Genomic DNA, 22,504 nt, shown 5'->3' with positions numbered 1-22,504 from the left:
CACCTGCCACTTGCCCTATGTCCCCTGATGGCTGTTTCTCCCTGCAGTGCTTGCGCCCCCTTGTATGTGCTTTCCGCACCCTCTGCTGTCTGCCAGCCCCCTCCATCCCTGCTGCTACTTACAGCCCCTTGCCGCTCCAGCTCCTGGGGCTCTGTTCTGGCTGGAGGCATGGATCACAGAGCATGTGCTGCCTCTTGCCCTAACTCGGCAATGCAGCAGCTGTTGCAATGGTGGCAGCAGCTCCAGCCCTGAACCTGGACTCGGGGCTAGAGCTGCTGCCACCACTATGTGTGGGCCCTGTCCAGGAACACCATGTGCTCTGTGCTCCCTGCCTCTGGGTGGAGTGGAACCCCAGCAAGAGCTGGAGCTGCAAGAAGGTAAGTGGAGGCAGGCAGAAGAGGCTGTTGGGGGGGCAGGTGGTAGGGCAGTATCACTATAAATAGTGTAACTCCAAATAAATAACTGGAGTTTCAAATAGTGTTTGCTGTTTATAAGGTTACGTATCGTGTTCATAATTTTGTTAAAATAGGAAAAAAAAAAGGTGGGGGGGGACACGGCAGTTTCTTCTAATAAATGATTTAGCATTTTTCATCTCCCCCTGCACTCTGTAGACACCTCTGCTTTTGCTTCTGTCATTACCACATTTCTAGCTTTGGTGGACAAGTGTTTAAGGGTCCCTTGTTTTAAATGGATATGGTATTCCAACATTTAGGCTCTTTAGGAAAAGAGGAACATATAGTGGTTGACTCACAACTTAGGGTGATATTCTTCAGTATTGTGGTCCAGATAATAAAAAAGCAGGTTTTTGGATGAGTTCCAAAATTAGTCATCCGCTTCTGTATAAGGACTGTTACTTTCCTTCTCTCTCTCTTTCTCATTCTTGAGTTCAAGGTTTAGGATATCTCCTTTTCCCATTGTGCACAGAAGCCTTGTTGTGAGGAAGTTGTACCTACTGTCTAGTTCAGCTATTTTCAACTTTTCAGATTTAAGGCATCCCTCAGAAAATGTCAGGTGTTAGTTTTTACTTCATTTTTAACTACAGAAATCTAGAGCAGTTCTTCTATTGCAATAACTTGGAAACACCACAACAGGTCAGAATGTTTTTAAAGCTATTAATTCCTATTTGAAATCTCTGGGTTTGTCTTTTGAATCATGTTTGCACACCAAATAGTGTTAATATTGTGTGACACCCCATGGCACCCTTGAAAAGATATCATGGCACCCTGTTTAAGAATCACTGGTTTAGTTTATGCCATGTTCCCAGCCTCTGCTTTCATTCATGGTTCACTGCCCCTAAAGCTTCCCACTTAGACTGGCATACTGGTGCCTGCATAGCATACAGATGGAAATGTCTGTATCTCTTGGTCAGCTTGATCAATACTTGTGGTGTTTCATGTTACAGGTCTGCTCAATCGCTCCAAACACCGGCCTACTTTCCCTAAATATAGAGAGGCACCCCAGGGAATCTCAGGGTGCCTTCCCATAAGCGGGGAAGTAGGGTACCCCATTAATCCAAAACTGCCTCCCTGAACATAGGAGAGCAGGCATGCTGGAGTGGGAAAAGCAGGGAGATCATGTTACTGCTTTGTGCAGTCTGTCAGGGGTGGAACCAAGTGGGAATGTGCGTTTTGCCCAGTGAAGTAGATCAGTTGTGCTGCCAATGCATCATGGCACAGCTGATTCGTTTCATTTCACAGTACCTTTCTACTCTCTTGCTATGCTGGCCTCTATACCGATTACAATCAAAAGACCTTTTGAGTATACTATATTTACTTCAAAAGGTTTTGTTACACTGAAATTCTGTATCTCAAATGGTCTCCAGTGATTATTATCCATTACATACCACTCAGTACTGTGTTATGTGTATAAAGCTTTTTTTTTTTTTTTCTTTTTTAGCCACAAAAAGAAAGAAGCGGAATTGTCTGTTGCCCAAGGTCGTGTTAAGGATCTGGAAGCCCTGTTTCACAGGACTGAAGCAGAACTCAATACTACTCTAAATGAGAAGCGTACTCTAGAAGCAGAAATTGCTGACTTGCGGGCCCAGCTTTCTAAGGTAATTAAATGAATGTCATACAGCTACGTTTTTTTCACAAGCTAATCCTTGTCAAGTATGATGCTTTATTTTATTGTGAGTGTATTGAGTTGCATATCCGTGTTAGTGAGATGATGTAAAGAGTAAGAAGCTATCTTGAATCAGAGCTCAGTATACTCTTAATCCTAACCTGTCTTTGTCTAAAGTCATTAAGAGTTGAGTCTCAGCCATTGCTTTAAGACGGTCAAAGTAATTTCTGTTCCACTGTAAGTTTTTCTTTGGATCAGAGTTTTTATTTAAATAACTTCAGAAAAATATTCTGATATCTTTCAGATAATAGTTTACTAATGGTTAAGTGTCAGTTAAAATGATGTGTGGTGTTCTCACTCCGTAAGTGAACAATGTATATACACTACTTATTTTTCTTAACAGATTTATGATACCCACAAACATTTGCTTGTAAGTAAGGTCATCCTAACATTTTCCTGAGTGCTTTAACACTGGTTCATGACATTCCTTCTAAATATGTGAGTGTATATGCAACAACATATATACCCAGATTCTACTAATGGAAAATATTTTTAAAGAAAAGTTCATTCAACTAATGCATTCTGGAGGAAAATAAGACTTTATTATATTCAGATTGTTGTGAGAGATTAGTGGACTGTATAAATTGGTACATGTCTTTTGTTTAGAAGTAACCACTTGATTTAAAAAAAAAAACAGTGGCCACTATGCCAGATTTACTTTTTATCAAGAAATGGACTTTGAGAAGGCTGGATTATTATGGTAATGTTAACAAAGAAAGCAAACAATATAAAACAAGACAAAACATGATGTTTTTTACTAAGCTGCTGCTTTCCCTTTTCTCTTGGGGTAAGTGAGCACAGTAGTTGCAGGTCAAAAGTCAGTTTTCTAAAATCCCCATGCTGCTCCTAGAAACAGAGGCACATGTGACACTGTCCCTTGTGCTTCACCTCTTTCCAGGTGGGTTGGGGGTGGGAAAGAGGGGCAGGGGAAGGGAGGGGAGCAGACTGGGAAGGGCTACAGCCCAGGCCAGTTCTGTCTGCTTTAGTGCATCAGAGAGCCCTGATATAGCAGGAATGTGCACGGGGGGCATTGTAGCACTCTGGTTGAGAACCACTGATATAAACAGGTAAAAATGGTTGTACTGATTTAAAAGGGGTGGGTGTAAGGGAATGACATCTTTCAGGCTGTTCCACTTTAACTGTTTTTATTTACTGCAGGATAGAAGAACAAATAAAAGCTAAACTGAAGCAGCTTACATTGGAATGAACCAGCTCCTAAATTATTATTGTTTAGTTTCTACTTACTGGAATATAAAGTAGATGCACAAAACAGGTTGCAATACAATAAGTGGAGTAGACTGCTTAGGGAAGTTGTTGAATCTCTGTCATTGGAGGTGTTCAAGAGGAGACTGGACAGACATTGGTCAGGGATGATCTACATGTAGCCATACCTGTGTTCTAATGTAGGTATTTCCTACGCTTCTGGGCTTTGGTGGTTGCTGCATGAGGCTGGGGGTGCAGGGGGGAAAGTGGAGGAATTTTTTCCCCCTCCTGCTGCTAGGTGTCAGATTTTGTTTTTGTTTGTTTGTTTTTTGTTGTTTTTCAAAGCCTTCCCCAGAAACTTTGGGTGTTGGCTGCAGCCAAGGTTGGAGATGTTGACTGAGGTGTTCCTGCTGGGATTGAAATCTAGAGGTTCATGGCTAGAGGATCTTGTCCTTCCACTTGGCGTCAGACTAATCACCATACTAGGGGTCAGGAAGGAATTTTATACTATGGTCAGACTGGCATTGATTGTAGGGGTTTTTGCCTTCTGTGTAGTGGGGGGTGTTGCCCTCTTCCTGGGATCTTCTTGGGCATATATTAACAACCTTTGCAGCAGCAGGACGTTGGCTGCCATGGTCTCTCTGCTTTACCTGGGACAGGTTAGGCTGTTATGTCGTGTGTTTTAACTGTGTAGTTTTGCTAAAGGGTTAGACTGTGGATTTGTATAGGATGGTTTGGATAGGGATGATCCTGCCTTAGGCAGAGGTTGGACTGGATGACCTGTGGAGGTCCCTTCCAGCCTTACTTCTCTATGTTCTTCTTTCAGTTACTATTCTTGTTTTTCCTGCCCATATCCCAAAAGTTAAGTAGCACTCTTGATCTCTGGTCCTTCTTTATAAATAGCAACAGAGTTGTCTGAGAGTGTTTTTGTCAAGGCCTTAGCATAAGTGTGCAGTTACATTATAGGAAGGCACAACGTATATAAGGTTAAATTCATTAAAGGTTGCTTACCGTTTTGATTGACACAGAACTGGTTATAGAAGACACCTGAAAATTGTTTAAAATGTTATACCTTTTCTTTCAGGGAAGAGGGAATTGTGAAATATTTCGTAAGTAGAAAGTAAAGATGACTTATCTTTTGGATTCTGAACTCTCTACTAGGCAGAAGATGGCCATGCTGTGGCTAAGAAGCAATTGGAGAAGGAAACACTGATGCGGGTAGACTTGGAGAATCGTTGCCAGAGTCTACAAGAGGACCTAGACTTCAGGAAGAATGTATTTGAGGAGGTATTATCAACCTGTAATATTAATAATATTAATGTGGAGCTTATATAACCCTTATTCATAGTAGTTTTTGTAGTGGGTTTCTCATTTGTTAATGGAAAAACACAACAGCCCTTTATTCCCCATATTTTTAATTTCTCTTTGTATTTTTAGTGAAGTTGGTTCATGTTTAAACACATTTACAATTAGCTTGTAGCACACCTTTAATAGTTTTGGCATCTTTATAGCACTGGACTTTATTAAATGTCTTCAGTGCTTGGGAACCAAAATATCATGGAAACAATTCTCTCCAGCATAAATGAAACTCATTGTGCTTACTTTAATTTGATCCTGTATCTTCATTTTTTTTCTTTATGTAGGAGGTGAGAGAGACAAGAAAACGGCACGAACACCGTTTGGTTGAGGTAGACACTAGTCGCCAACGAGAGTATGAATCCAAAATGGCTCAAGCCCTGGAGGATCTCCGCAATCAACATGATGAACAGGTCAAATTGTACAAAATGGAGCTGGAGCAAACCTATCAGGCTAAGGTAACTAATGTTGTCTTGGAGTACCCTACAGTGTATTGGATGCATCACAGTATAGAAAAAGCATATCTGTATCCTACTGAGGTATTACTAAAACAAAAGCATTGAGAGTGGCTCCAAAGTTATGGTCTCAGTAGGATTTTTCTTTTTAATGTACACTTAACACTTTCCTAATTTATTTAATGTTTTACAAAGAATCTAAGCATATTTGACTTTTCTGAGTTACTCAGGGTTGAAAGTTTACTTAATTCCAATAGGGTCTTATAAGCAGGGATCCTGGTTTTCCCTGGAAAAAAAAAAATCACAAATTCTCTGATTTAAAAAGTCCAAAATTCGTGATAAAAATTAAAGGCCCCCAGTGGCCCTGCTAGTGCCTCTCACTCCCCCCACAGCCTCCTCAGTCCTGCTTGTGTCCGCCCCACCATCCCCCAGCAGGTAGGTGTGTGTGGGAGGACAGGGAGAAGGAAGGGGCTGGGGGGTGCAGATCGAGAATGGGGGAGGAATGCATCTCTGTGCCTGCTCCCAGGAGTGGGGGGAGGGCAAGGGCAGCAGTGCCCCTCTCTGGGCCACACATGTGCCAGCTGGCTAGGGAGGGGAGAAGCTCACATGTGGCGGCAGCCACCACCACACCACTGTACTTGTGGGGAAGCTGGTTGAGGGCTGAGGAAGCAAGGATGTGTTGGGGGAAGACATGGAGTGCCGGCCAGCTGGCAGGCACCCCTGGTGGGGCTTTCCGCAACATTTTCCCCTCCCTCGGCCCAGACAGGCAGGTGGGGAGAGGGCACCCCAGGGCCCAGTGGTGAGGGACACTGCTGGCCTCCCACCTCAGCTCACTCTGTGCCTGCTCCCAGGAGCAGGGCCGGGGCGGGGGGTGAGGGCAGCAGTGCCCCTCTGCAGGCCACACGTGCTGCCTGGCTTGTGGGGAGGGGGAGCTTGCATGTGGCAGCTTTCTCACCCTTTCTGCAAACAGCACTTGCAGGCTGGAACTCAGCCAGCCTGCAGAGCTCTTTGCAAAAGGGGGAAATCTGCGGGTTTCCCTGCTAAAAGGGGAAATCCGTGTTTTCTCCAATTAAAATAAGAAATCTGTGGTTTTTTCCGGTTTTCCATGGGAAACAGAAAACCTGGATTCCTGCTTATAAGAAGTGGTTGCCTTCACACAAGAGCCAAGTGCCTTTTTTCTGGAGCAGTTTTCAATTAAAAACATGGCATTGTAGACTCATGAAAAATTAAACACAGCAACAATTAACAGTATCTAGAAAATTAGGCTATTTCCATAGACAGCAATTATGTAGACATGTTCAAGTTTTTAAGAGTTAACATTCTTGAATGATGTCAAATCTGATAGGAATAGCAAAGCATGTTTCTGCTACATGGTTTCTGTCAGAGGATTTGATACAACAGGAGTTTTTCAGACTCCTCAGAGACCAAGGAAGGTAACATTATACTGTATTCTGGCCAAACCAGTACCCAAAGAAAATGAGCATGTTAAACTTCATAAAATGGTCTTTTGACAAGATAGGGCTTAGTGGAATGGAAAAATGAAGATCTAGACAGATGGTGGGACAAGTGCTTGAACGTCTATTCCAAATTCTGCAGGTAGAGTTCTGCCTTGTCAGAGAACAGTCTACCTTTCTACTGAGGTGAAGTTGTTAGTGTAGCTGGGCTGAGTGATAATAGGATCTTTAGTAGTAAGAACAGTCTCAGCTTCTAGCTTAATTCTGGAACTGCCTCCAGGGACAGACATAGAACAATTGATTTTTTTTTTTTTTTTTAAAGGACTCATGTATGTTTGGTATGGAAGACTAGGTCAGCCACTAATTTTCATAAACATCAACCTTTCCTCATGAATCAGGACTTGTCATTCTTGTTGCTCATCTTTTAGATTCTTCTAGGTTATATACATCAGTTTTTTACATAAAAAAATGGTGCCTAAAACTGGGTAGGTTGGGGCTAAAAAATGATGAGTAGAGTGGAATAATTAGTTTTTATGAATTACATACAGCCCTCCTGTTAATAGATCTCACAATGCCACTTGCTGTTGGAAAACAGACATTACACAGTGGATTCATATTTAGCTTGTGTGATGTATACTATAGCTCTGACATCTTTCTTGTACTCATGCTGCCTAGCAGATAGTCTTCCATTTTGTATTTGTACATGTAACTTTTTTCCTTCCTGACTGGTAGTACTTTGCACTTACTGAATATCATTGTTCTGGTTTTAGGCATTCTACAGTTGATCATTTTTTTTAAATTCTAGTTCTTTCCTCTAGAGGGCTTGCAATCCTTATATTATCCACATGTTTTATAAGTGTAGACTCTCTTTCATCATCTAGTTCATTAACAAAAACATTGAATGGAACTGTCCTGGGACAGACTCCTGACAGCCTCATTTGAAATACCTTACCAGTTTGATAAAACACTTCATAACTGCTTTCTGAGTGCAGTTTCTCAACAGTTTTTATACACAACCTTTTTTGCAGCCAGCAGAGCCTCTTATTCAAAAGTGTAAACACACAAAGCACAGATTGTGAACTGATTTATCAGAACAGCCTTTAATTATTGTCAGGTAGCTTATCACACTGCTGGCAGTGGGAGATAATGCAGTGACATGTATTAATGCCAAAATCCTCTTACACAAATAGGGTATTTTTACATACTATCTTTTTGTCATTCACTTCATTATTCAATCAAAGTCACTCATGCATAATCGAATATTCCAATATCATCATGTTTTGTACCAAGGCTCATGCGAGTTCCTTTACTTCAAAATAAGCACATTTTGATAATATCTTGTTCTGCACCAAACGAAAGGATAAAGGCCTTTGGTTTTACTTAGTTTCATCATCCAATTCCTGATTTCCCTCCCCCTTCTAAATTTGGGGAGCATCTTGGTAGCTAATGCTCTGCAGTCATTCTAACAAAGTCACAGGCTCTTGCTCAGGCAGCACCAACTTATGGTGATTTCATTTAGCCCAGCGATGGGCAACCTGTTTGGTAAGCATGCCACAAATTGCTGTATTTACCACATTTGATCGAATAAAAAACTATCCTGATTTATAAGATGACCCCCCAGTAATATGGTTCTATACCTGGAAAATGATATCAAGTTTATACATTTTCTATTAGGGCTGACAAATGATTAAAAAAATTGCAATTTATTGCAAGATTTAAAAAAAACAAAAAAAAAACCCAACTAGTTGAACCCATGCTTTGCTAGGGAAGATGAACTTGATTTTATTTTTTATAACCTTTTGTCATAATCATCATAATCTTCACTTTATGATTTATGCATAATTGCCTGTTCTAACTTCAGAAGCCTTCACATGATCATTTCCATCTGCTCTCTTTTCTTGTAGACTGTAACTGAAATTTTTGACATGGGTGAGCTACCAACCCCCCACTATCTGGCCTCCAGAATAAGAGATTTAAGTTGTGTAGATGGTCGCAGTTAATCACAATTTTAATCACACAGTTAAACAATAGCCAGCACCCCTTCCCCCCCACCACCCAACAGCCCAGTTTTTTGCCCTGCAGCTCCTACCTGCCACCACCAACCTCCAGTAGGGCAAATAATACTCTGGCATGCATCAGTCGATGCATCTCCAGCAAAACCAAGTAAGTGATTCTTCTGCTCTACTCAGAACTAGTGAGACCACAACTGGAGTACTGTGTCCAGTTCTGGGCACTACACTTTAACAAGGATGTGGGCAAGCTTGAGAGAGACCAGAGAAGAGCCACCCATATGATCAGAGACTTGCATGGCAAGCCATACAAAGAAAGGCTGAGGGACCTGGGACCTCTTCAGCCTGAAAAAGAGATGGCTGATATGGGACTTGGTATCAGCTTACCTCTACATTAGGGGAGTACAGCTTAAGGAACAACTGTTTACCAGGGCACCCGAGGGGAAAGCCACAAAATCCTGGAAGACTGTTTTAGACTCAACATTAGGAAAAACTTCTTCACAGTCAGCGTGTCCAGAATGTAGAATAAACAGAGGTGGTGCAATCACTTACTCTGGAAATGTTCAAGAGGAGACTGGATGGTCATCTTGCTGGCCCAGTTGTCTTTCCTGCTTGGTGCAGGGGGCTGGATCCAATGATCTTCCAAGATCCCTTCCAGCCTTACAATCTACGAACAGTAGGCCTGTGTGAAGTGGCTAGTATTCACTTTGGATTCAGCTGAATTGGGGGACAGTGATTCAGTTTGGTGCTGCAGTGGCTTTGGGGCTTCAGGAGGGTAGTAGGAGGCAGTGAGGATCACCCCCTCGCCAGACAGCAGCCAGTGAGTGGGGGGCCTTTTTTTTTTTTTCTTTTCAAAGAGCCGGGAGCTGGGGCTGGGCAGGGGATGGGGCTTGTGTGATTCACAGGTTTGGCCAAATTGGCAGCAGCTGAATCTCCCAGATTCGGCCAAATCAATTTGGAGCAGCCGGGGATGGGGCCTGCCAGGGATTCCCCCATGGTCCCCTTCCTCCTGTCCCGCTCCTTACTTACCACCATGGAGTCTGGGTCCAGCTCCCTGCTCCAGCCAGCGAATCACTGAAGCTGCCGGACTGCCGGAATCACCAAAGCTCTCCAAATCTTTTCTGAATCGATTTGGAGACCTTCAAATCAATTCGGACCTTTTAATTGGTCCCCTGATTCGATTTGGATTCAGAGATTTGGCCGCCGAATTGGGCTGAATCTCTTCCAAATTGAATCGGCACCTGAAACTTCACACAGCCCTGACCCTGGTCTGCCCTGTGCCTACTCCAAACTCACCTGCCCATACTGAGCAGCACTAGTGTCTGGGCAGAAGCTGCTGCTCAGCATGGAGGAAAAGCAGCCCTTTTCCCTCACTGCTGCCGTGCCCTTCTTGCTGCAGCCTCCTGGAGCCCGCACCTGGGCTGCCTTGAGGTTCCTCTGCACTGGCACTGCTGCCCTGCTGGCTGACTCAGAGGCAACACTGACAGCAGAGAGGAGCCGCAGGGCAGCCTGGGCATAGGCTCTGGGCGGCTGCAGCAAGGGCCTGGCTGCAGTGAGGGAGAGGGGCCGCTTCCCCATGCCAAGTAGCAGCTTTTGCCTAGCTGTTGCTGCTGCTCAGCGTGGGAGGGTGAGTCTGGGGCTGGTCAAAGCAATATGCATGATTAATGCAATAAAAAAATTAATGCATTAATTTGTTTTTGTGTTAATCGTGTAAGTTAACCACGATTAACTGACAGCCCTATTTTCTAAGTATAGAATCTAATTATGGGGAGGTTGTCTTAAGATGACCCGCTGAATGAGACCCCCCCATAATTAGATTCTATATATGGAAAATTTATGAAATTGTTATAGTTTTCCAGGCATAGAAACTAATTATTGGAAGTTTGCCTTGAATTTGTCCCCCTTCCACTGCTACCACGGGGAAAAAAATATGGGGGGACAGGAAGCCCCTTTGTCTCTGCTTCCCTCTAACTTTTCCAATGGCAGCTCCTTTTCCCCCTCCCCTTACTGTCAGACCCTGCTCTTCTTTGTCACATCCTGTGGTTAATGAGAGAGAGAGATTATATATTTGATGTATAGAGTTATAATACTAAAGTATAATTTATAGATATTATATATTTGATATACAGAATTGTATTTAATATGTAGAATTTGTATACAAATATACATATATAGATATAGAAAGAGAAAGGGAGAAATTAAAATATTTGATTTATAGAATTATTATACTAAATTATTATATGACGTATTGGGGGGTTGTCTTATATTCAGGGGGTAAATTTGAGTAAATATGGTAAGTCCAAAGCATGAGGTGGTGCCAGTCTAATAATCAGCCATTGCCTAATACTGTGAAATCACACTGCCACTGGGGTGTGGCAATACAGGCAGTCCTCAATTTTACAACGTTTTGCACTTGCAACCTTTCTAAATTGACACCCTGTTTCAACTTTCTGACATCAGTTTCGACTTTACAATGCTTGATCTGATGTGATGCCATGCCAGCAAACAAGTCACTGTCACCCATCTCCCTGGAGAACATTTGTCCAAACGTCCTTGGACACTTTCCTTAAGAAAGCAGACAAGACTCCAGAAAAACCTTCAGCCAAGACTCCTGAGAAGAATCCAGGCAAGAAGCCTTCAAAAAGTCTAGCAAAGTCACCTCAAAGAAGTCCTTCCAAATCAATATGGTTGCTATTTACAATATAAATACGTTAATGTAGCTGTATTACTCATCTCTAATTGATTGAGTACAAAATTCTGGGTTATTTTTGGTGAAAACAGGGTATCAGGCCTTGGTTCAGGAACCAGTCCCCCATTTATAACACTGTTTCCTATGGGGAAATCGGTTCCGAGTTGCAATATTTTGACTTAAGATGCTGTTTTCGGGAACCAATTGTGTCATAAGTCCAAGGACTGCCTGTACTTTAATTTTGCAGCATCTATACTTGCTGCTTCAGCTCCCATGGGGCCAAACCCTCATTAAGCACCAGCCCCTGATCTACCCCTTCCCTGAGTACTGCCCCAATTCCTCTCCTTAGTTCATCCTCTTTAACTCAGCATTTGAGGCTCAAGTGCCTCATGAAGCTGTAAAAGGATTACCAGTGGACTCTGCCCCTCCTGCTTGCTTGCTGAGGGCAACTGGCAGCCATTTTGCAACACAGCATTTTTATGCTTCTATTTCAACAAAGAAAACTAGTTGCCCTACTTCAGGTGCACTCCAGTTTTGGAGGGCTGATTTTTGAGGGGAAAGGTGTGCATGGTATATGAGTAAGTAACTCCTGTTAATAAAGTTTGGAAATTTTTTTTACGCCAGAAAGTGTCAAGTAAGAGGGTAGATGATAAAAGCATATAAAATAACTAGTGGTCTTGAGGTGGTGGATATGAAGCTTCTGTCCTTCCTGTTAATTAACAGCAAGACCAAAAGGCAAGGTAGAGAGGCACCTTATAGACTAACTATATCAGAGATGTATAAGCTTTTGTGATCAAGGACTCTCTTGATCAGATGCTATGAAAGGACATGCACAGAACAGGCTCTTAAATATCTGTATCTGATAGCCTGATCTTGCATGTCCTTTCTGATGGAGTGAGCTCTTGCTCATGAAAGCTTATGTACCTCTACCTGGCTTCAGACTAATGTGGCCAGCTACCACTTGCTCACTTTGCTCATAAGAACAAAAGGAATCATATTTGAACTCCTTAAAAAACAAACATTCTCATGTAATGTATAATTATATTAGAAATCATTGTACAGAAAGAAATTAAGGTCAGGAATTTGCTAAGATTTCAAAAAAATGTTGGAAATGTATATTACTAACAAACTCCTGAAAAATTTTAGAAGGTAGTTGAATATTTGCACTTCAGAAGTTAAGCTACTTTTGAACTGTTAACGGTCAGAATGAGACGTAATGTGCAGGTTGGATTGTCTGCCTGTTATAGATTTCTTAAATCTTTTTTGAAACCTCTTGTATTGGTTAGTGTTGAAGACAGGATGATGACTTAGATGAACCTGGAGTCAGTTCACTTTTTTCCTAAGGTGGTTGCTTATGTTTGATGCTTGTGCTGATGGGTTTGCTAGAAGAATGGTTTCTGTTTGTTTAGGAAACTAACGTAAGCACGTGTCTTTTACACTCTGTTTCCTGTTCATTGCTTAAAAGATTTAATTCTTTCATGACATAGTGGGGGGGTTCACAGTATCATACCTGATTGTAGATGCTACCACAGTATAGTTAGCGATGTAACAAGACAGTAACTTTGCAATAGGCAAATAATTGAGGGAGGAGATGGGGAAAATCCCTCAGCTGTGGTTAATGCCATGTATGGTTATGGTGGGGTAAAAGGATGGGCAATATTTATGGCATTAACCAAATGGTTCTCGCCCCCTGCAACCTCCCTCTAGATTCTGTTCCTGTTAAGAATAATGGTGGGGAGGGAGCCTTTTATTTTTCTTTTTTTTAAGTCCTACCTACAATTAAACTAGCCTCCTTATAAATGGAATTGTTTGACAGTCAAGCTTTGCAAAAAGTTTACTGAAAGCATTTAATTTCCAATCAAACTTATTTAAAATTCCTTTTTAAATTGTTTATTTAGATGGAGGGAGGCTCATTAATTTCTAATGATGTTAGAAATCAGATTGTGTAATAGAAAAGCTGAAGGACATCTGCTCTAATAGCAGAATCAGGCTTTGAAAATTAAACTATAAATGTAGGAACATAGTGTGTAAACTGAAAGGGACCTCCTGGGTTGAGTCCAGTCCCTTGATATCAAAGACAGCCACATCATATAATTTGGTTCATAAATTTAGGACAGTCCTCCTTTAAACTAGTTGTTTTAAGCCCTTGTACTCTTGTTTGGACAGTGTTTTCTTGTGGTGGCTAGTTTAATCTGTGTCAAACTCTCTTCCAGCTGGAAAATGCCAAACTCTCCTCTGATCAAAATGACAAAGCTGCCAGTGCTGCCCGAGAGGAGCTTAAGGAGGCTCGCATGAGGATAGAGTCTCTCAGCTACCAGCTTTCTGGCCTGCAAAAACAGGTGACGGGCTACATTTCTGTGTGTCAAATTCTGAATATGTGGTTAAGTAAAACATGAATTTCCATTTCTTTTTTTCCTTCCTGTGCACATCCTGAAGAATGCATTTATGAGTAGGAATGTTTTGTACAAAGCAGTGCTTTTCATATACACTTTGGTGGAGAGTGAATATTGAAAGTGTATTTATGAGAATTTCCTCCAGAAAAATTATTCTAAAGGTTATGCTTTTTTAGTCACAAACCAGAAACAGTTATATTTTACCTCTCTTCCCTAGTAAAAGTCAACCCAAGCTAGGTGTCAGATTTTAAATCTTTCAATCCAACTACTTATTAAAAATCTACAATTAATTCTGAATTTCTTACATAAAATCACTTCACATACTGTCATGTGCTTCAGTCACTCTAAGGCTACACTTAATAATACATGGGTGATTGGACTAGTTGAGTCTCTACTTTCTGCTTCTTGTTGCAATGGTTTTTACATATGGAAGTACCATTGCTGATAAGTAATTCCTGAGTACAGCTTCCTGATTTATTTCACTTTTTGTAGCATCGGTCAGAGGGGACCATGTGTACATAAAGAAAGTGATTATGTATATGCACTCTGGACTGACTGACTTTTTTTATTTCAATGTGCCAATAGGCTAGTGCTGCAGAAGATCGTATTAGGGAATTGGAGGAAATGATGGCTGGTGAGCGGGACAAATTCAGGAAGATGCTAGATGCTAGGGAGAGGGAGATGACAGAAATGAGGGACCAGATGCAGCAACAGCTTGCAGAATATCAGGAGCTACTTGATGTCAAACTAGCACTGGACATGGAAATCAGTGCTTACCGAAAACTTCTGGAAGGAGAGGAGAAAAGGTAGGCATTGACAAATACATTTTGTTCTATTTGGTCAAGAATATACAAACTTTGCCTAATTGAGTCACATTGGCCCCCTAAGCTCTAGTGTGTCTCACACAATGCAGTTGCTTTCATCATTACATGCATGTATTCATGTATGTTTATATAATCCCTAAAATACTATGGCTAATTATCATTCTTTGCTTGATATTCTACTCCTTTTTTTCTTTATGTTGGAGTTTAGAGTTCCATGTTTTCCCCTGCTGCTGTCTCCAGACCCTTCATTAGTACACATACAATGGTGCCTTCAGTCAAAGTTGAAAACCATTGGCCTAGGTTAATAGTATGCTGTAGTATGTTGCTATGCATTAGTACTCAAAACATTTTGTGAAACAGTAGAGACAATCCAGTTGTTTTCTTCTTCTTCCGAATAAAATGTCTGTCTTTCTGTGTTAAGGTTGAAGCTGTCTCCAAGCCCATCCTCCCGTGTTACAGTTTCTCGGGCTACTTCCAGCAGCAGCAGCACTTCAGTTCTTCGGTCTTCTAGAGGGAAGAGAAAACGGATTGAAGCAGAGGAGCTTTCAGGCAGCGGTACAAGTGGAATTGGAACTGGGAGTAGTGCTGGTAGCAGCAGCAGTAGCAGCAGTAGTTTCCAAACGTCCCAGCAGGCCTCATCCACAGGAAGCATCAGCATAGAAGAGATAGACCTGGAGGGGAAATATGTTCAACTTAAAAATAATTCTGAGAAGGTCAGTGTCAATAAAATTAATAGAAAATGCAGAATAAACTAGCATCTGAATATGGCACAGGCTTTCATAACCTTAACCCTTTGAAGGAGGAAAGACGACTAATCTTTGGGTGTTTCTCCTTCGGGAAGCATCAAATTATCAGTAGTAGCAAAGTGGCAATCGTAGTGTTGTAATACTAGTAGAATAATTAGGGGTGGGTGACTGAGACACCAACACCTGTTGCTAATTTCAAGGAATTGCAAGAATGGGGTCTTCCAGCTCAGCCACTGCTGTTGCTGTCTAGGGTGTGGAAACTGATCATTATATACATGTTCTGGCATTTTGGCAGTTGTACAAAACTTAAAAGAGATCTTAGTTTGTGCCCCAAAAGTTCAAATATTCAGCAGACTGGTACTGCAAATACACAAAGGTCAGTTTGCTCACATAAATTCTCTCATTTACTCTGAGGGCACTTATAAAGTGCACTTGTATGGATTTGTAAATGTTTGTAGGATTGGGCCTAACAAAAGGAACTTGCAGTCTGAACCAGGGGCAGTAACCGGGGCAGCTCATGGATCAGACACAGCACCCCACAAAGTTCTGATCTGGTACAAATGCTGTGTTATGCTGTGCCATCCATCCCCTCCATAGTGTTCCCCTCTACTCTGTTGTGCCTGTGCATGGTTCCCACTGGGCAGAAGAGAACAGAGCCCAGCTCCGGAGAAATCAGCGCTACCCTTTGGATCTCACTCCCTCTGGGCCCCAAGGCCTCTTCTTCTACCACCTGTCCCTGCAGAGAAGCCTTTCCTCCCTCCCCCAAGCCCAGCGCCTGGGTCACTGTTGGCACTCAACTGGCACTGCTCCTTGGCCCAGTGATGCCCCGGGGAGGTGTCCCACACAGACCATGGCAGGCTCCCTTCATCCCCTGCACCTGGGGGCTGTTTCTGTCCAGCACCCACACCTAGGTGGTTCAGCATGGGTCATCAGCACAGATCCAGGGGCACACGCCTCCAGTGCCTTCTAGGTTGTCTTCCAGTGCCTTCCAGCCACCACCCCCACACTAACAGATGAGCCACTCACAGCTCTGTCCTGCGTCCTGCCCCGGCTGAGCAGCGCCTGCCCAAGACCCACTCCCTTGCTCACCACGGGACCCTCAATCTGCCCCTCTCTTGCCTCCCCCCACCCCTTCCCCTGCACCGGACTTACCAGCCCGATGCTGGTCTCCAAACTGTCCAGCTGCATGTTGGAGTTGGATTAGTATCAGCCAATATGGTTCCTTAAAAATTGGCCATCGGTATCAGCCAAAAAAATTTCTGTTGGTGCAACTGTTATTATAGTAGTGCAGGCTGTGCCCTTTCGGGGTCCGGAAACTTATGGTCCGTAGCAAGGGCTGGATCACGAAAGGTGGCTCATGCCAACAAAATGTTGCCAGTTCCCTAATATAAATCCTTACTGGATATAGGAAAAATAGTTATAAGCTGTCATGCATGTGACATAACAAGTACTGAGCAAAGCAAGTAACTACACATACTACTTTAAGGAAAAGGAAAAAGGTAAAACACAAGAGAACTATACTGCTGGCTGGCTGTAATTAGCTTTTCTTAAACAGCATTTTTTATTTCTCTCTCAGGATCAGTCTCTGGGTAACTGGAGACTGAAGAGGCAAATAGGAGAAGGAGAAGAAATTGCCTACAAATTTACTCCGAAGTATATCCTCCGGGCTGGGCAGACAGTTACAGTAAGTCAAAGTCACTGTGGAAACTTCTTTTGGGTTGTATTTACACAAACTGCCAGGGTGCTTAAGTAGTTTTGATGAACAGCTTCTGTTTTTATTTGAGCTTACTGGTAGGAGTAGGCTTGGGCTCTTCTGTCAGATGCATCATGCACAGAAGCTGAATTGCTATAGCACCAAGTCAAGCATGTGTTTCAGATAGCTGAGGTGGGCCTACTTATCTTGGATTTCATACATACTTTTGTGCATTCACCAGATGCAGTGACTGCTCTCTGTTACTAAATTCAGGGACAGATTTATTAATTAATGCAGAATTAAGTTTGCCCTGTGGTATTTCATTCCCTCCTGGGAAATTTAGTTCAGCAAAACTGAAACTTCTGAAAGAAAAGGTTATGAAGAATTAGAGTATTTCAGACTCAAACCTCTGAAAACCAAGCTTATATTTGCTCAGATCTGGCTACCTCTGAGTATTGTATTGCTGATTTAAACATTTATTCTTCCTTGAGTAGTTGTCCACAGACCTTTTCACTTGTATATGTTCAATCCTCGAGCTTCGACTGGAGACTTCGGGGTTAGTAGTACTGAAGTGTACTTCACGTTTGTTCCACCATCACATGCCCAGGGTAAAAAGGACCGTGCACACTTCCTGCTCCACAGTACCTCTCAATCACCTGTTCATCGGTCTTGACCACAAAGTGTTCTTGACTGGTTTGTGCTATCACATACTATTTAGCCTTGGTCTGTTTTTCCCTACGTTCCTCATAATTCAAATGTTGAAGCAGTCTATCGTTGCCAGCTATCTGGGGACTTGGCACCCTTCACACATTCTCTCCCTGCTTTTACCTAACAGTTTTTCAATTGCACGATGAAGTACTGATGTCTCGAGCCCTTGATGCTTTGCTTATATCAGGATTTTTTTTTGGCGGGCAAAGAGGGGAGGGTCTTTTTGTTTCTTTTTCACCAGCTTAGGAATCTTTTACTAAAGAGAATTATCTTTTTGTTTTCTTTGTTCTCTCCTTGTGGAAATCTATGGGTTTCGTAGCAGTCTATAGCATGAAGGCCTTTTGCCAGCAGTGGATGCCTACACTGGACACTTTCATTCCTGATAAGTGCAATATTTGTCAGTCCTGCAGCCACAAAAGAAAGAAAAATTAAATGATCCTCATGTAGCCCAAGGCTTTAGACTTTTCTGATTTTACCACTAATAACTCGGACCATCACTGACATTTCCTGGTACTGCCTCTGCTCAAAGGCTATTTTCTTTTCCAGGGTTTAGATGCATAGGATATGCCCTATCAGGTCTTAAAACAAAGCTTCCCCTTATTCTGCTGTCTGCTACTATATGGGGGTTCTGTTTCTTGCATTTCTGAAACCTTTTGATCTGCCCAAAAGCTGGTTGGGGTACATAAGGGTTCAAAAGGGTATATATAGTACCATTCAATCAACCCCTAAGACCTCCCAGCCTCAAAGAGATTCTGTAGAAGCTTGTAGAGTATCAGATGTGGCAGAATGCCACCTCTCTGTCCCCAAAAACTCTGCCATGTGACAATGTGGTCCCTGCAGAGGGCAAACATCCCATCTCTTTAGGTAACCCTGAGTTGGATACATTCCTGAGGGAGAGGGGAAACCTGCTCCCTCTGCCTATGTGACTGGCATCGCATACCTGGGTGAGGGAGGGGCTTGGGCTCCTTTTTGTTCTGAGCAGTACCAATCTACCCAGTAACCAGAGATGCATGTCAAATTGGTTGGCTAGCAGCCAACAGTTGCTGGCCTCCATTGGACCTGGTAAATGAGGTTATAAGGGCTATATAAGTTAAGGACTGCCCAGGAGGAGGGGCAGTGGCCATCATGAAAACTCAGAGAGAGAGGGAGAGAGAGAGAAGCTGGACCATCTGAAACTTACTCTTTGAAACTTATGCTCAATGAACTGCCTACCTCCAGAGGCAATCTCTACCTGCCTATGGATGATACTTGTGAGTAAGCTACGGGAGATCTAACTACATATAGCTTTCAGTAACTCAGATGTGTGATTAAAGGTTACCCAGCCACCGTTTGCTCTATGGCAGGGGTGGGCAAAATGCGACCCACCAGGCCATTCTATCTGGCTCATGGGGCCCCTCAAAAAATTAGAAAATATTTATCTGCCCCTGGCTGCCTGTCATGTGGCCCTCAATGGCTTGCTAAAACTCAGTAAGCGGCCCTCTGCCTGAAATAATTGCCTGCCCCTGCTCAATGGGATTTCTCTGATATTGCTCTACCCTGTACCCTATTCCAAACCTACTACTTGTAGCCAATAAAGTTCTCCTTTGTACATAGCATGGGAGACTTACTGGGAGAGGGGCTAGATTATGCCTTGGGGTCCCCTTGATTTGGCTAACTAAGGGAGACCACTATTTGTGCTTCAGACTCAGGGAAGCACCCCAGGTTCTTGAAGTGGGTCGAGTACCCTCAAGGGCTACTAGGCCTGTGTTTCCCAGGGGGCACAGAACCAGGATCATCACCCTGGGTGGTGGCGGTGTTACCCCCGAGCTAGCAAGTTTGCTCCAGGAAGGGGGTTGGCCAGACGTGAGGTGCCCCCAGGGAGGCAGTCGGAACCTGGAAGGTGGTTGGGCACAGTGAGGTGGGTGGCTCAACACAGGAGCACCCCCTACTGGCCCACCACATCGGATGCGTCTGCATTGGCCTGTTTGAATTGGAGTGCTTGCTGCAGAGTGTGGATTTCATTGAGATTTACGCCATTCTGTTTGCTAGATCATCTGTTTGTACTGTTGAGCCCTGGGATACTAGGCCCTTGTCAGTTATTACTGAGGGCAGGAGGTACAGATCTTTGAAGTAAGTATCATCTTGTACCTGGGTTTATTTTGTAACCTGGTGCCAATTTGGCTGTAGTAACTGCAAACTTAGAGTGAGCTACATACTGAGTCTGTCCTTATACCTTCTGGCATCACCCAGGCAGAAGTGTGGGATATGGAGTTTGTAGTTCCTACTGCATTGGATCTGATGGTTCTGCTCCATTACTTTTTGAGTTCAAGGACCAATGGCACCACCACTGGACATGGCACCACTGAATTGTCAGTCTGGCACCAAATATAATCTTAACATTCCCTCAGCTCCTTATGATGGCATCATCTTCCTCTCTAAGAAAGTGCTTGTGCTCTGCTATGGCTCCATTTATTCCTTAAGTGTGTTGGCCTATTGGTCTCTGCAGTTTTTTTTCTTCCTTTCCTGCATGGCTGTTTTGGAATATAGTGACCCCCCATCCTGCAGTTAAGCAGATGGGTGGGTCATATAAAATATCTCCTCCCCTCCCCCCCTCAAGATGCTGTCCTTTTATATTCCTGTCCCTCCCAGCCTTGTTTATAGTGGCAGCAAATGAAAAACCCCAGCTATGCTAGATTGGTCTCAAAGGATAGAGAGCCCAGTTACCTTGATCTTTGGAAATAAAATTGTCCAGCCTCCAATTTAGAATTTCAGATTGCCAAGCATTGCTGACAAGGGATGACTTTATGGTCCTTGAATATCTGACTTTGCCACCACTCATTCTATTTCATAGCTTAAGGGAAAGCACTTGGGGAAAAATGGCCCTTTTAAAGCTGGTTAGGATTTGATATGCACCGCCTTCTGACTTGTAGCAATTACTATGGTCAGTTTTGGCTACAAAGGACCAACTCGCAGGATTATCATAAGTTCTAGTTTATTAGATGGGATGCGAAGTTTTGATAAAATTATGAATGAAAATTCTGGGGGGTTGTGATAGGTACTGGTCACCTTAGTGCACATGCACACACACAATTGCTGTGCAATAGTAATGTAGCACTGATGTTGGTTTATACCTATCTGGGGTGCTGGATTCTGCTGTCGATGGTGGGCTTCCTCCAAGGTGATGCCTTCTCCAGAAGGGAGTCACCTGCTTGTTCTTCTGTCTCAGTAGGTCGGGTGCTGGATGAGAGAGCACCACTGAAGGTCACGCTTCACTGCCTTTTATCCCTTTCTGGTAGACTTGTGTGATCTTCCAGCATCATCTTGGCTGCCCAATCACTGTGCCACGTGGGTCTTGAGTAGTGCATGACAGCTGTTAGTCAGTCACTGGGGGTTCTTCCTGGTCGTGCAGATTTGGGAGTCCAATGCTTGTTGAATGACTTAAAAGCAACCTTTACATTCTCTTGGCGATTACTCCTGTCTCTAAAATGAATCCAGTCAATACCAGTATATGCCTTGCCCTGTTTTGTCTTCCAGTCTTGACTGATGCGCTGGCATGTTTTCATGGGTTTGAAGCTAGTGGTCATAGTATGCTTGGAGATGTCCTTGCCACGATGTGTTGCTACCATGCTTTAGAAACATTCTTAATCTCAGTACATTTGCTGCCATAGTAGAACCCAGACAAAATAAAAGAAAAAATGCTGCATGCAGAAACAAAGTGATGCTTGATATGTTAGTCTTTCCTCTTCCCTTTAACCATGGTTGCTCTTAATTTTCAGCTGCTAACTTGTAAGTGGCAAAGAATGTTCTTCTTTGGGTAGTTTTACCTACTTCACTATCCTTGAGAAATGGAAATGGTCAAGTGGGTGTTGAAAAAAAAGTACAGAATTAGGCATCCCTTCTTATACAAAAAGAAAAGTACAGGCATTGATTATAGAATTTTTGTGTCTTTTTAGATCTGGGCTGCAGATGCAGGTGTGGCTCATAGCCCTCCTTCTGTCCTTGTGTGGAAAAATCAGAGCAGCTGGGGCACTGGAGGAAACATCCGTACATACCTAGTAAACTCTGATGGAGAGGTAGGTTTCGTCTCTTGGACAAATATGTTGTTACCCATCCAAATCCTTTTGCATATTTTGACAAAATATTTTTGTTCTTTCCATGGCTATCTTCTGTAACAAAGCAATATCTAATTTTTAGTATTTAATTGTTTAAGTATTATATATAATTACACAGTTTTTAAGAAAATGTGTTCAAAGGACTGATAATCTGTGTAGACCTTTTAGAAAACATTCACGAGGGGAGAGAATTTGCTTCGATTTGAGTATACATTTCCAGCAGAGAAGGACATGAAAACAGTCTGGTTGAAACCAAGAAAGGTTGAAAATACCATTTTTTCTTGGAAAGCACTTGTCCCTAAATAACACACCTTTTTTTTTTTTGGAAGGCAGAATGTTTAAGAAAAAAAAAATCTGTCTAGAGCCATGGCTAACTAGTATGTCCAGAAAGCTTGGCTTCCTAAGAGACTGTTCGCGTGAGGCAGTAGAAGCTTCTTGATATGGCAGGATAGCATTGAGCCTAGGCCCCAGCTCCTCGTCCACATAAAAAGCAGCTGCCACCATGAAGTCAGCCCAGGGTAGGGGGTGGGGGGGAGGTTTTATGGCTGCACGTTGCAGACCAGGTAGGGCAGGAAACTCCCAGGTCCTGGGAAAAAAAGGGGGACTGGTTAATAGCCCCTGGGGGGCTCCGTGCCCTGGCAGGTCTGGCTTGCAACTCCCCTGCCTGCAGCATTTCTCCTGGTACCCTCCCTGGTCGCCTTCGCCACCCACCCTCCCTCTCTCCCTCCCAAAATATCCCATCCTGCTCCTAGCAGCAGGGTG

General features: G+C 43.0%; 1 protein-coding gene across 1 annotated transcript in view; it reads left to right on the top strand.

Moving 5' to 3' along the window:
• The window catches only part of LMNB2 (lamin B2), a 75,684-nt gene that overhangs the window by 24,238 nt on the left and 28,942 nt on the right, over positions 1–22,504 (top strand). The window contains exons 3-10 of the mRNA XM_019513199.1: positions 1,897–2,053; positions 4,486–4,611; positions 4,968–5,138; positions 13,501–13,626; positions 14,266–14,486; positions 14,926–15,217; positions 16,827–16,934; positions 21,584–21,703. Coding sequence (XP_019368744.1) covers positions 1,897–2,053; positions 4,486–4,611; positions 4,968–5,138; positions 13,501–13,626; positions 14,266–14,486; positions 14,926–15,217; positions 16,827–16,934; positions 21,584–21,703 — 1,321 coding nt within the window. The remainder of the gene's footprint in view (positions 1–1,896; positions 2,054–4,485; positions 4,612–4,967; positions 5,139–13,500; positions 13,627–14,265; positions 14,487–14,925; positions 15,218–16,826; positions 16,935–21,583; positions 21,704–22,504) is intronic.

This window comes from Gavialis gangeticus, unplaced genomic scaffold, assembly GCF_001723915.1.
Source record: "Gavialis gangeticus isolate Ggan-Ray unplaced genomic scaffold, GavGan_comp1, whole genome shotgun sequence".
In the NCBI taxonomy this organism is placed as follows: domain Eukaryota; kingdom Metazoa; phylum Chordata; order Crocodylia; family Gavialidae; genus Gavialis; species Gavialis gangeticus.
The sequence above is the reverse complement of the archived record's forward strand: the minus strand, read 5'-3'. Positions and strand labels throughout refer to the sequence as shown.